At 37.6% G+C, this 14447-nt stretch overlaps 1 protein-coding gene across 1 annotated transcript; it reads right to left on the bottom strand.

The window, feature by feature from the left end:
- Nucleotides 1-463: 463 nt before the first annotated feature.
- Nucleotides 464-14447, bottom strand: LOC104595500 (nucleobase-ascorbate transporter 11). The gene is made up of 10 exons (XM_010256250.3): nucleotides 7287-14447; nucleotides 6462-6559; nucleotides 6202-6372; nucleotides 5083-5183; nucleotides 4272-4407; nucleotides 4029-4079; nucleotides 2718-3005; nucleotides 2348-2582; nucleotides 1935-2215; nucleotides 464-1205 (listed from the first exon to the last, which is right to left on the bottom strand). Exons 1-10 carry the CDS (start codon nucleotides 7915-7917, stop codon nucleotides 984-986), a joined length of 2214 nt encoding a protein of 737 aa, XP_010254552.1. The 5' UTR covers nucleotides 7918-14447; the 3' UTR covers nucleotides 464-983.

The following is a 14447-nucleotide window of genomic DNA, read 5'->3' as shown; positions in this document are numbered from 1 at the left end:
ATTGGTTTCGGTTTTCTCCAAAATCGGAAATTTGCCCAAAATCATTGATTTTGGTCAACAAATTGCTGACTCAGGCAGTTAACTGTTTAAACGGTTTTAACGATTTTTAATTTTTTTATTTTTTTGTCAGAACAAGCCAACCATTTAATTCGAACAATCAAACCATTCGACCCGGTAACCGGACCCTGACCAATTCGGTCTCCGGGTCTTTTTTAAAAACCATGCATACTACTGTAGACGTGATGTAAGAGGTCTTTTGGGTCCAAATAAAGTTTGCTTGGATGCCTTTAACCATTGCTTTGCAAATAAAACAATCTTTTCTTTTTGACCATTTGAAGAATTATTTAATCTTGTAGTTGGTTTTAGTTTTAGAGGGTTGATTTTTTGGTGCCAAAGATTGAATACGTTGGACCAGTGGAAATGTTAATAATGTTGCACTATTGATAGTGGTACCTATCTACTCAATGAATGGGGCCCATAAATGCATGCATACAAAACATATCAAATAAAGAAATAATTTCTATATGTTGTGTTGGCCATGTCAATTTTCCCTCCTGTTTGGTAAAGTTCCAAGTGATGTGCGAATACGTGAAGAACAGTTATAGCCAAGGTTTTTAAAACCGACCCGAAGCCGAACCGGTAAAGGAGTTTGGTTTCTGAGTCAAACGGTCCGATTGTTCAAACCAAATGGTTGGCCTATTCTGATAAAAAAAATAAAAAATGGCCAAAATCGTTGAACGGTTTGAACGATTCAACCACCCAAATCAATGGTTTGTTGACTAAACCAACGTTTTTCTTTTTGCAAATATCCGGTTTTGGGGAAAAATGGAACCAATCACCTGACTGGTTCCCAGTTTTCCAGTCCGACCATCCAGTCCGGTCCGGTTTTGAAAACCATGGCTGTAGCCTCTCTCCCCCCTTCCAAAGGGTACCAAATCAGCATTTTCCCAAACAGTCGCTCAGGCCATGTATATATTTTATTTTCATGCTCCAATACATTTAGCCCAGCCAAAGAAGAGTGCAACTTTTCTTGGAAGTGAAAAATCTGCAACAAGGGTTGGGTCATTTACCAAGTCTAACACATTTGACCATACGTACACTCCCCGTTCTTGTCTGGTTCCAGGAACCGTGTTGTCTAGAATAAATGCCACTGAAAACGCTACCACCATATTCATTGATAGAAGACCATTTATTGCAAAATCAACCTGAACACAATTCATTCAAATAACACATGGCAGCAAGTCAGCATTTCTCTACCATAGAGAAGAAGAAGAAGATATGTGTATACACCAATAAGTTCACTAAAACTGTCGAATACCCATGGAGTGGAATGTGGGGCATCTCCACACAATAAATTGATTCATGCTGATGCACCTCTTGAGCACTACATGTGGGAAAGGTACTAGAAAAGACTCATCCTCATGAGTCATGGCAGATGCCATTCCGTGGAGAGGAGGCATTCCTATGTCTAATATCATAATCCGTCACCCTTTAGGCAGTAATGAGTAAAGGTCCACAAAGCATGGCATAAGTTTCATATTGGAAATGGCTGTCGTAGCTTCCTTCCCCAATCCACATTAATAGATCCAACAGTTGGCTAGGAAATTAGATTAATCTGGATTGTGGGGAGCACATATAGAGTATTGCATGGTATTTGTTCAATATTAAAAACCTCCTTCAGTTATGTACTCATGTTTTTGATGTACAACTGATGGTACATATCCAGATACGTTATTATGAGGATTGAATTTTTATATAGCTAAAACCTGCGAATATCTTCCATTCTTCCCATCAAAAATTTATAGGACTTTCCCTTTCTTGTCCTACATCACCTAGTATGGATCTTCTAGCCCCATATCTTGCTCCCTGCATATGCTAATATGTTTATCTGTGTATTTATAGATAAATATTAAATGCAGATATCTTCCACTTACTTCTTTACTGCCAGTGTGGACTGGTCCATTTGATGCTGCTGCATAAGGGACGAGGTAGCTTGGCAGTATGAAGCTGGAATCTGGTTGATATTGTTGGAAATATGCTGGTATTGACAAGGAGAAGAACAAGGAAAGACCAACTATTGTTATATTTCTAAAGGTTGATGTTTGGCCATACTGCAAAGTTGATAAACCCAGTGCCACAATCAGGGCCCAGATGAAGCACAGGACAGAAACAGCCAAGGCTTGAGGTATTGAAGCAAGGAGAGCACCAACTTTCCCTACCAAATGGAAGTAATAAATTCAATATGCAAAAAAAAAAACACCAAGTAGATAAGCATGGATTTGCATACAAATATAGTGTATTTCAGAATATAATATATAAAACCTTTCTTCTGAATGAATTTCCTTACCAAAAAAAGAGAAAAGAATCAACAATAATGCTCCAAGTTCCACAGCCCTTCGACTTGCCACCTTTGTTATGTCAATTGTGTGCACATTTTCTGTTAAGGTTGTTGACCCAGATCCTGTTCCCCATAGTCCAGCCAGAATACTGCAGAAACCTTCCATTGCTATTCCTCTGCTGACAATACCTGGTGTTGGGGGCCTTGAAATAACAAGTAAAGATGCAGAGTGATAGGTTCCAACCTGGGTGAGTTGCAGAAGATGCACTGTTGTTAAACTTTCGTGGTATTAATGTTTAGTTTTCTACTATTATTTATAAACAATGACTTTATATGTCAGTGTTAATGTTCTGGCACATCTGAACAATAAGCTACTCACTGAATCTACTGATGCAATCATCGACACAATGATCATGATAATGGAAGTCTTCAAATGAAACGTAGGGATACCCCACTGTAAAGGGTAGGGTACTCTAACCCAAGCAGCAGTTCTCCATGCACTGGAAGCATCTGTTCGACAATGCTTCATGGTAAATGCATGTTCTCTACATGCATCAGATAGAATATTTGAACTGGGTATGTCAGGATTACAGCCTTTGTAGTCATATGCTCCACCATCTGTCAGAAAGAATGCATATGCCCATACAACTGCAACGCTAAGTGGAACCTGCAATGTCAATAGTTTTAACAAGATAAAATAAACTAATGAGACTTAGTGCAAGGTGTTTTTAAGTCAGACTTTAGGAGATAATGGAGACAAATTGGATGGATTAATAAATTAAGATAATTTGCTCGAGGGAGACTTCTCTTAGGGGGCAGGGGGCATGATGCAATTCTTAAAACGTGAATTTATATACATTAGATTGTTAAATGTTGCTATTGTTATGTAGCCGTCAAAAATAATATTATTACCATTATGCAAAGGTAATCAGGGAAATAAGGAAGTCTGTACCATTTTAATGTCATTTATTCTATTGGCAATTGTGATTTGCTTAAGCATAAAATGATTATTCTGATTTTCATTCTCATATAACTGAAGACTTTATGAGCTCCCAAAAGGAATTTTAAGCTCTAATGTCCCCACTATTGGTACTTCATGCAATAGACATATTCCAATTTTCCAATAGATGTGGTGATACAGATGGATAATAGCCAATTCCTGATGATCTTCATGTTCCTCAATTTGGACCTGCAGTTGAGCATCAAAATGGTTAAGAAGTTGAGCCTGACATGGGCCAGTAAAGCAATAACTGGCCTATGGTGGGAATATATTATGCCCCCATAGGATTTTCTGAGTTTTTGATATTCTTATAGATTTCAATTTTTTTAGACGTGCTAGATCCACTAATATTTGTGACATTTGCCTTAGAGGATCTTTGATATATGAAAAATGCTAACAATATGGGACAGGCAACCATACTCTTTTTTATTTTGGTTAAAAAAACTCACATTCAGTTGACCTGAACACCATGAATTGCAGGGCCCAATATTTATTAAGTTAAAGAGTGTCCCAATTTTGAGGAATTTTAGAATGAACTCCTTTTTATTGAAAATTCTATAAATATCATTAAAACCATTAATGAAGAGTCTTTTTCTCATTGAAAAGGTAAAGGTCCAACAGTGAGCTCCAAAATGTAAAGGTCCAACAGTGTAAACAACTAAAGGTTTGAAAGGTAAAGAAATTCAGTACCGCATATACTTGGAATATTCGATGCCCAGAAAAGGAGACTCCTCGAAGGTACTGAAACCAATACAAACAGAATAAACTATGTTTGTTTCAAGCATATCATGAACACCTTTGCAGGAGCCAAAAGAACACAAAATCAAGAGAATTTAACAAGGCCAATGACCATGCTAAGATGGAATTACAGAAATATTGTAACTACAATTGAAAGATTTTGGTTTGTATAAGTCTTTTTGTGAAGTTGCTTACCAGGGTGAAAATAAGAAGCAATAGTATTTGTGGAATGCTTATTTCCACACAACTACTGGCCTGAGGAAAACCATAGCTGAGAAATGCTAAACCTACTGTAGCAATCGTTGGTGCAACAACAATCGGGTTTATCAACCTGCAACAAAACATATTAGAAAATGGAATCAAGGTGCTCATGCGACTAAAATTGGATGGAACAGTAGCTATTCAAAGTACTATGAAATATATGATTCATCCAGAAGTCACTTGATATGGTAAATCTGCTAAGTGGCACCCTCTGAATACTCAGTTTAATGGATACACTTTGAGTAACCTGTGTTCATGTGTAACAGAGGCTTCTTTATATACAGTTGTGGTAAAGTTACTATTCTGTTTTGGGAGTTCAGTGGGTATGTGGTTCCTAAAAGAGAAAGCTCTAGCCTCCCTCACAGAAGAGCTGAATTGTCTAAGGTGGGTGCAGGAGGCCCTGGCAATGACATGGAGTGGGGGAAAGTAATAGAAAAAATGGAAGCTTATAAGGAGATTGTGACCTAAACACTCTGAATATCTTATTCTCAAGAGTTTGAGGACAGTGATGCATATCCAGATGAAGTTACTTTCTGCTAACACCTCTGACAGAAACCTATTGAGATTCATATCCCATTTTAAAACATATTCATGATAAATAAATTTAGAAAATGCACTAGGCCACAATTACATGTTTGGGTGCTTAACAGAGACCTTTGTAGAGTTGAAGATATAAGTGAAGAAACAACAAATAGAACAAAAAGATAATCTAGCAAAATCTTTCTAAGGATATATAACCTAGTACCTCAAAAGAAGAGACATGAGACCACTGCATCCCAAGACGCTCTGGAAAATTGCACCAACAATAATGGCCCCTTGCAGTTCCTTCATTATATCCTTAAATTTCTGCAATCAATTAAATGCATAAGATGTGTCATGCAACGAGTTAGGATTAATTAATTGAAAGAAAAAAATAATCTGCAAGGATTATTAGGATATGCTATTATAATGTTCATTCTCGTCAAAATACAAATTCCGGTTTTAAACTTCAGTTGGTTCTATCAGGAATTTTTCTATGTGAGTAAAACCAGGGAAAACATATATTAGAATATGGACAATGTAAATATTTGTCTAGTATAGAACCATATGAAACTCTGATGAAATCTTAGAAAATTTCCCAAGATTATCTGAAACTATGCAACTATTTTTCTTTTTATATTTTTATGTTCATTTTTGATAAGCAATTATTGGTTTTGATTTGCTCATTGAGTACAGAAAAGTGCTTGGCTGATGTAGAAGAAATTTTGGAACTACTGTCTGAAAGTTGACAAAATGCACATATTGCAGAAATCAAACTCCTAATGCTAGAAACTAAATGCCCTGACAAAGCCTTTTTTTTTAACTTATTCTGTTTTAAGAAAACATTTACTATTATTAATTACTCTATTAGTGTCATGGTTCCATCACGATGTCTACAAGAATCATAGTATGAACTTGGTAGTTATTTGGAATATTGAAAGAGTGAACAGATTTTTTCTAAAAGAATCTAGTAGAAAATGGTCCTTATGTTAAATTCCAAATTTCCAGGAGTCCATTGCATAACTCATAATGAGCACAATTACAATTAAAGAAAGCAGGGTTTCCTAGTTAGAGACAATTTCAAACTAATTCATGCACAGACTATAGAAAGTGATGATTGATTGAGAAGATTCTACGTTTAGGCTGGTTGGATTTTCTCAACCTTCAGAAGAAAGGTAATGCCACAATGTCCAGGGCAACAAAGGAGGCCATAGGATTGTATCTCCAAAAAGAATAAAAACAACCTGCAACAGTTTTGAAAGTCCAAAGTATATTGACAAATAAAAAATGCCTATCCATGCTAAAGTTGACTGGTGAAACGAGACTTCCAGTTAATGCAACTTACATTTTCAGCAAGATTCCGGTACTCTCGAGAATTCATGATAACTAAAACTGGGGCCAAATATACAAATGAGCTCCCTTGAACTAAAGGGAGTCTTGTTCCGAAGTAGGAGTGCAATATTGTTGTAATACCAGATATCAACAACATTGTGGAAATCACAGTGGCAGTATCCCCCTGTATTCATTACCCGAACAAATTAAACATGATCATCCTCTTTAAATGGTGCCGTAAATAAAAAAAAAATGATAAAACAAAATGCTTACATCAGTTCCACCCATGGCTGGCACAATGACCAATGGAATGAAAATAAGGGAACCGGCCAATGATAAATAGTGCTGCAGGCTGTAATAAAGAAGGGGGACTGCAGTTGGAAATGCAGAAAACAATCAAGAAAATAAACAAGTGTTCTTACAAATCATTCTGAAATTCTTCAAAATCTGTAAAATTCTAAACACACCTCCTTTCTGATTGTAGATCGAGAAGAATAGCATCCTTGGTTTCAAAGTAAAATTATAGCCTTGCTCTATAACAGTCTAAGAGCGCTTCAGTATACTTCAATTGATAGCTAGGGTTTATTATTGAAGGTCATTGCATATGATACTTAAATATGTTAAATATGGTGTCAATCAATGGGGGTTGACAAAATGGAAGCACAGAAAGGTATTTTGTTTCTATCCGAGGTAAATTATTACAATTATTTAAAGCCAATAGGAAATCTATTTGCTTTTAGAGGTTATTGTATTTTAGAAGGATCAGTTATATAGGCTGAACTGTTTAAAGCTTAGGAATCTTCTAAAGAAGAAAAAGAAATATAGGATGTATTACTATTATTTTGGCTTGCGTTTCCAATTTAGGACTTTTACTTATACAAGTTACTTTATTTTTCAGCAATCAATTCATTCAAGTTTGCTTATTGTCTCCATTATGCTTTCTGTAAGTCCTCAGTTTCCCTGGACAAGTAATATGAGAAGAAGGTTAATTTCCATAATACGATAAAAAGAAAGCATCCTGGAAAAATGTGTTTGAATCTCTGTAGTAAATGAAGAGCAATAGCAAATTTGCATTCGAGAAAGTGAAAGTATACTAACCAAAACCAGGATTGTCTCTCAGACCGTACTTCATCACTGATGGTCTACACCACACTGGATGATTAGGTTGCTCAGCCTCTGGATACACATCAATTTCCATTTCGCCTTTGGCCTTCTTATCTTCCTTCTTGGGTTCAGCAGCTGGAGGAACTGCTGGAGTCGCCTCACCGTTTACATGTAAAATTCCATTTCCATTCAAAGCAACTTTCCCGTGGTCATCCTTAGGCCCCAGAACAGGGTCAACCTCATTTCTCTTCTTCTGAATTTCAGTTCTTCCCGGTGCATCCTTTAAAACCGAGTCAGCATTACTTTCATTCTTCCGCAACTCATTGCCAGACACAGAATCCGGTTGAATCTCATCTTCCCTGTTCCCTCGAGCACGGCCCGAGATGGGATCAAACTCATTTTTTAGAGAATACCCACCTCTCCAATTAAGACCCTTCTCCAAATCAAATCCAGCATTATCATTCTTCTCATTCGGGTCACTCTCATTGACACTGATGGTCATTTCTCCGGAGAAGTAAGTGTTGAACCCGGTCCTCTTGACCCAAGATTTCATCTCCTTTGGGTTGTGATCAGTTCCTGGTACGAATGGTTCAATCCTGGGTTTCGACCTGCCCTTCTTCTGCATATCATCCTTCACCTGTACCGCTGAGCCCGAACTATCTTCCACTGAAGTTTTTCCTCTGTCTCTTACTCCCCAAAAAGAAACAAAACATAAAACAAAATGGACTTCACTGTGTTTCACACACTTAAGACCAAGAAGAAGAAGAAGACAGAAGAAGCTCTCCAAGTCATCAAAATGTCGGTTGAAGATGCGCTTGTCAGCTTGTATGTGAAAAAGACAGGAACGAAGGAGTATAATATTAGAAACAAAAAAGGGTAAGGTTAGATGTTAGATCTGAAAGGAACAGATATTATAGTCGACGTCGTGAAACAGGATTTGAGTGGAGAGCATCATTGGTTAGTCTCTGAAGTAGGAGTGATGTGAGAGTGAGAGTGAGGTATGTTTTCTTTGCCTCTCTGGTTTGGTGTAAGCTCGCCGGTTACCATCAACTGGAGTTTCCAGGTGATTTAAGTTGCAAGAATGCCAATGGAAGCCCGTCGGAAACCATTCTCCGGAAGATTACTGCTGCTGCTGTACCAGAGTATGAACTCTCATCCAGTCATCCTTTCTTTTTTGCTTTACCTCCAACGATTTCTTACATTTCAAGTTTCTGGAGACTCGTTAGTTGGGCAGTTTTAAAACTCACCGCTTGACACAGTAACTCGGACGAGTACCTTGGTGAGTGAGGTGGGGCACGACTCGGGATATTAGATTTTCATTTTTTTTTTTCCATTCACACTTCACAGTATTCGGGAAACAAAAACAAACCAGATGGGGAAAAATTAGAAGGTTTATTGTTTAGTTTCTTTTGGCCTTTTGGGTCAAAAAAACAAAAAATTATAACTATCGATAACCCTAGCTAGCTGAGAAAAGAACATTTGACAAAAACAGTGAAAATCGAAAAAGAAGAGAGGGAGAGCGAGAGAAAGCAAATTGATCCTTCTAGTCTTCGTGCCAAGCAAAATAGATGAAGTAGGGTTAGAGAAGTCCAATTGATGCGACAGAGATGGTGATTCAGTTAGAAGAACACACATGCCTCGCCTTCTACGTCAACTAAGCCTCCGGCGAATCATTCTTGTGTATATCGAGTCGGAGTTATTTTGAACTAAACTGGATTAACAAGCTGGAGCTGAGCTATAGCGACTCCAAACGGTAATTCAAGCCAGGGCAACTCCAAAGTTGCTACGTTCACGTACAACTTGATTGCTGGTCAATTGTCCTTTCCAGATTATAAATTACAGCAGCACAGGTTGATCCGTGAATCCAGTTACCTAAATTCGATATAGCATTAGCATCGTTTTTTCATTAATTAAACTTGTGATATTGATCCAAGATTTTGTAATGTGCCCCCACTTCTCGATCATAGTGAAGGAGCAATTCTAATTTTAGCGGGTAATACTTTTGCATCAAGTGATCAAGTGAATTGATTCATAGTCTGCTGCTTTTTTTTTTTTCGGCAGCTTCTAGTTTCTAAGGAGGCCAGATTCATTCATTGATTCCAGAAAATAAAACTTAGAATTCTGCTTTTGCAATTATTTTTTCTCCTCCCCTGTATTTGTATTAGTATTAGGAGAGTGCAGGGTGCAACAACCTCCATGTAATCAATGCGACAGGTTGCAGCCCAGTAGGCAGTAGAAATAAATCAGTTGGCAATGTAGAAGTCTTTTGTTTTACCCATATGACACTGCTTTTTCTAAAAGAGAAGGAAAATCCGATTTCAATGCTTGAATAGACCAATATGGTTTGATCACTTGCATAGAAGACTATCTGTAGGCTGTAGCACCCAAAAAATAAGTGATATGTTGCAACTTGAAGGGACTTAAAGGGTTAAGGCTAGGGGATCATTTTCAGACCAGCCTGATCCACCCACAAATTCTGGGCTTGGACCTAGCATTAAGGTCGCAAATCAGCATGGTTTGATGATCTCAAGCATCTGTTTTAACCTTTTTATTTGTATGATAGAAAACTCAAATAAAAAAAGCCCCAAGAGCTTTAAACGTTCATACGGATCAATGGGTCCCAAACAATTTGATCATACTCTACCAAAAAGAAAAAAAAAAAAATTGAACATACAGAACTTTTGTGTAGCTGATCTCTTAGGTCGAACCCACCATTGGTGTTTATATTGCAATGCAAGAATAAGGGATAAATGGCCACAACCTTTTAGCAGGATTATTCTTTCTTTTCATTCATTGGGTAATTGGGTTACCCTTAAAACAATGGAACATCTATGGTACATTAAAAAGAATATCTGGAGTTACTTGGACTGGTTAAGGTCTCATTCTTTGTGAAATAGCATTTACAAGATGCTATATGAAGATCGCTTTTACAAAGCATCACTCCAATGCTCCTCCTCTTTTTCTTTCTTTCTTTTTTTTTCTTTATCTTTTGGTAAATCAACATTCCCCTCTTTATTCGAAGATGCATCTTGCTTAACAAATAGTTGCAACATAGGAAGCACTGTCTCATCCACTTGCGCATCCAGCCCCTTAAAAAGTGAGCCTGGATCTACTGCTCACTGCACTGTGTAAAAAGCTATGTAACCTATCACGAGTGAACACACCAGTGTTCTGTACACATGAGTGTGTGGATGCCATGTGTATGGAACACTTGTGTGTTCACTCGTGACTGATTACATACTGTACACACAGCATGGCAAGCAGCAGATTCCAAGTGCTTAAAAGTGTATTAACAAAATTCATGGTACAGTCATAAATTTTCTGAATTCAAAAACTTTGGCTCAGTTTGGAAAGAGTGCAAATACAAATATGTACAGTACAAATACATACAAAATATAAAGTTTTGCACTCTACATATTTGTATTTGTACTCCTTCCAAACTGAGCCTTTATTTCAAAAGCCACAATTATTGGCATACAAAGCCTTCTCACCAGTCAAACTGTTTATACTTCTTGTTTCCATGTCCTTTTTTTTATGATAATTAGTATTATATTAAACTATGATACAGCCGAACTCATGCTCATGTTCATGGTTGCAGCACTGAACTGTCTTCTGTCATGTTAACAGCATATGTGATGCCTAATCCATCTAGGTGGACTCATTCATATTCAGTGTTCACTGGTCACTGTCATACATTTACTATTTGTTCCCATGAATTATCAATCACTTGGTCTTCTTCCCCAACTGTCTGAAATCCATCTAGGGTAGAATCATCTTTCAGTGTTCATCACCAATCACTATTTATACATGCACTACTTGTTCCCATGAATTACAGCCATTCAGTTTTCTTTCCTAACAGATCACATACTGTTCTATTTTCTTTCAGTAACCATATGGATTAGCTAGAGTTAACCATAACATTCTATTGGAATACGTCAATACTACAGCACCTTTTTTAGGGAATCATAGTAGAAAATCTGTCTTCTTTACTTGAAGATGCACCTTGCCTCTGTTTCTAAGATGTGACTAGGAAGCACTATCTCATCCACTTGCACATCTAGCCCCTTAAAGTGGTATTAACAAAATTCATGGTACAGCCATAAATTCTCTGGATTTAAAAACTTTATTCCAAAAAGACACAATTATTAGCATAAAAGCGTTCTGACCAGCCAAATTGTTTATATTTATCATCTCTAAGTCCATAGTTTTTTTTTTTTATCATTGGGATTATATTAAAACCAGAAGAGACCTGTGTGATGCATGGACTGGTGTTAAAAGATGCCCATGTTCTATAGTGAAGTGACTGCATTCAGTTTCCTAATAAAAAGAAACTGACTTGGTTATTAGTTTAAATATCCTTATATTTGATTTTTTTATTTTTTTTAATAAAAACCTACAAAATCCTAAGATTGTTGGAAGCGGTTTAAGGGGGAGAGAGAATAAGCTGATGTGGACAGCTGTGTCTTAAATATATAGAATAGATATGATAAAGCCTCCATGAGCTTCAGCAGAATTAATGAACTGTTTTCTGTCATGTTAAAAGCATATGTGGTGCCTAATCCATCTAGGTGGACTCATGTTCAGTGTTCAACAATCACCACTGTAAATTTATTGCATGTTCACATGAATCATCAATCATTTGGTCTTCTTCCCCAACTGCCTGAAATCCATCTAGGGTGGAATCATAGTTCAGTGTTTGTCACCAATCACTATTTACACATGCACTGCTTGTTCCCATGAATTATCAGCCATTCAGTATTCTTTCCTAACATATCACATACTGTTCTATTTGCTTTCAGTAGCCACATGGGTTAGCCAGAGCTAACTATAACATTCTATTGGAATATGTAAAGACTATAGCACCTTTTCTAGGGAATCATAGTGGGAAATCTTTGTTTTCTTTACTTTTAAAGGTTTCTTATTGAAGACACTGGATGTTATCCCAAATGTTGGGTCATAAAACCTCATCTTTCTTTAATAATCCCATTTGAATCTTGTTTCTCAAAACTTTTTCAGGTATTGTTTCCTACTTGATTTCCAAATGCTTGAGAATGCTCATCACTGTAAAACACAACTATCAACAAAAAAGATAACATCTGAACCATAAACAGATCTTTTCATTGGTTCAGGAACTCCAAAGTCAAGATATCAAGATAGAGCTCACACCCAAAATCCAGAAGGTAATAAAGATCTAGAATTATATTTGAAAAATAGTTAACAGAATCTTGCCCTTAGAGCAATTGCAGTAGCATTTTCTCTTCTGCTTTGTCCAGCATATTCTATAATCCCTGGCCTTGGAAACCAATTGGATCAAAACCATATTACTTCCATATTTCTTTGCATCAGAGGACAGGAGTTCATCACCATCTAAAATTTATTGCTTAGAGGAATGCTAGTAGAAACAGAAATGAGATCACTGAAGGATTTCAAGAAATGAATTTGTGTCTGCATCATCTTAAGATAGCTTAATTTTCAAAGATGAACTTGTGGGTTCAAAAATGAAAAACCATAAAATAGAATGATTTCAATCGTTGACCCTCCACGCACCTCCTAACCTGTATTCCAAACCATGATAGCCATAGTAGAACCTTTAACTGAAACCAGAATAGTACCTCTATAGAGACCTTTCACCTTTCCTATAGCTTGTCATCTTGTACAGACTTTTTATCTGCCATGACCAAACCCATTTCTTCCCCATTCAAACTTCACAGTCCATGGTTGCTTCAACCCAGCAACCATGATAGCCATAGACACCTCCTAAGTTCTCTTCCAAACCATGATAGCCGCAGTAGAACCTTTAACTGAAACCAGACTAGTACCTCTAATAGAGACCTTGCCCACAGCTTGTCCTCTAGTACCAACCTTTTATCTCCCATGCCGAAACCCATTTCTTCCTCATTCAAACTCATGGTCCATGGCTGCTCCAACCCAAAAGACCTACCAACAACCAAAATACCATTCACAGTATCTTGCATTAGCAAACTAGTGCATGTAATATTAAAAGCCACGTTTCCACCAAAACTAGCAGTGACACTAAAGGTCGCTGTTTCACTACAAGTCGGTCACTTTTGATATTTATTGATAAAACTTCACTTGATTCTACAATTACCTAATCTTCATGAAGAAGAACAATCACTGAAAGAGGAATACAGAAACAATAACAAAAAGGAAAGAAAATTAATCACTGAAAAACAACGATACTCATCGGAATTCTGAATATTAACAATTGAGGACGACAGGGAGACACGAAACTGAAGTTAAAAGAGAAAATAAGGAAAAAGAAAAAAAGAGGAAGGGTATGAACAGACATGATCGCCGAAACCAGAAACAGGATGGTTAGCTCTTAGATACCGAAAGAATCCGACTAGACAACTGCGCCTGTCGCTCGCGAAATCGCCTTTTGAGGTAAGTCTCGAGGATCTCCATGACGGATATGAAGCGCTTCATTTCCTCCAACCTGCGATTGAGCTCCGCCTCTCGAGCTCTTGCTCGTTCAAGCCGGGCTTCGGTCTCGGCCAAGCGATCTCTCAGTGCTTCCACTACTGCGTTCTCCTGCGCGGATCGAGCCCTCGACGGGATGAATTCTTCGGGTAAAAGAAATCGCTGCTGATCCAAACACATCTTCTAAGTTCTAAGCACTTACAAATCCACTGGAGAAGCAGCGGTGGGCGGAGTTGGAACGAAGAAAAAAAGGGATCATTTTACATTAACTCGGACCGTCGGCCGTCGACCGATGGATGACAGACACGTATTCTGATTCTTCTCTCTGTGTCTCACCAATAATTGATTGGTATCGTGGATATCAATCTTGGCCGTCGAGTCCAATCAACGGAGCTGGTCGTGTCGTGGTTGACAATTCTTGAAAATTTACGCGTGGAGTTCAAATCGTCTACAGTTCTACTTCCTGTGATAATACTGGGCCTATATGATAACCGCGTCAGCTAGCTTCAGACACATCATACATGTCATGTCATGTATCTGGCTGATGTGGACTTTAATAATTGGTCCAGCAACATCAAGTCCCCGTTTGGTTCATGGGAATAAAGTCTGAAATCATCAGGTCATTTCGATTTCAGTGTTTTTTTGGGTGGAATCGGAGTCCCATTTCTATTCTATAGCATTATCCCATTTGAGGGAATGGCTATTTATACCAAA

Source organism: Nelumbo nucifera, chromosome 5 (genome assembly GCF_055504915.1).
Source record: "Nelumbo nucifera cultivar China Antique chromosome 5, China Antique-T2T, whole genome shotgun sequence".
Classification (NCBI taxonomy): Eukaryota; Viridiplantae; Streptophyta; class Magnoliopsida; order Proteales; family Nelumbonaceae; genus Nelumbo; species Nelumbo nucifera.
The sequence above is the reverse complement of the archived record's forward strand: the minus strand, read 5'-3'. Positions and strand labels throughout refer to the sequence as shown.

Coding starts and splice junctions, on each gene's coding strand:
- LOC104595500 (XM_010256250.3), bottom strand. CDS start 7,917: ATGCAGAAGAAGGGCAGGTCGAAACCCAGGATTGAACCATTCGTACCA. Junction 6,373..6,461: donor CAGCCATGGGTGGAACTGAT/GTAAGCATTTTG, acceptor TAATGAATACAG/GGGGATACTGCCACTGTGAT. Junction 4,080..4,271: donor TGCTTCTTATTTTCACCCTG/GTAAGCAACTTC, acceptor TATTGGTTTCAG/TACCTTCGAGGAGTCTCCTT.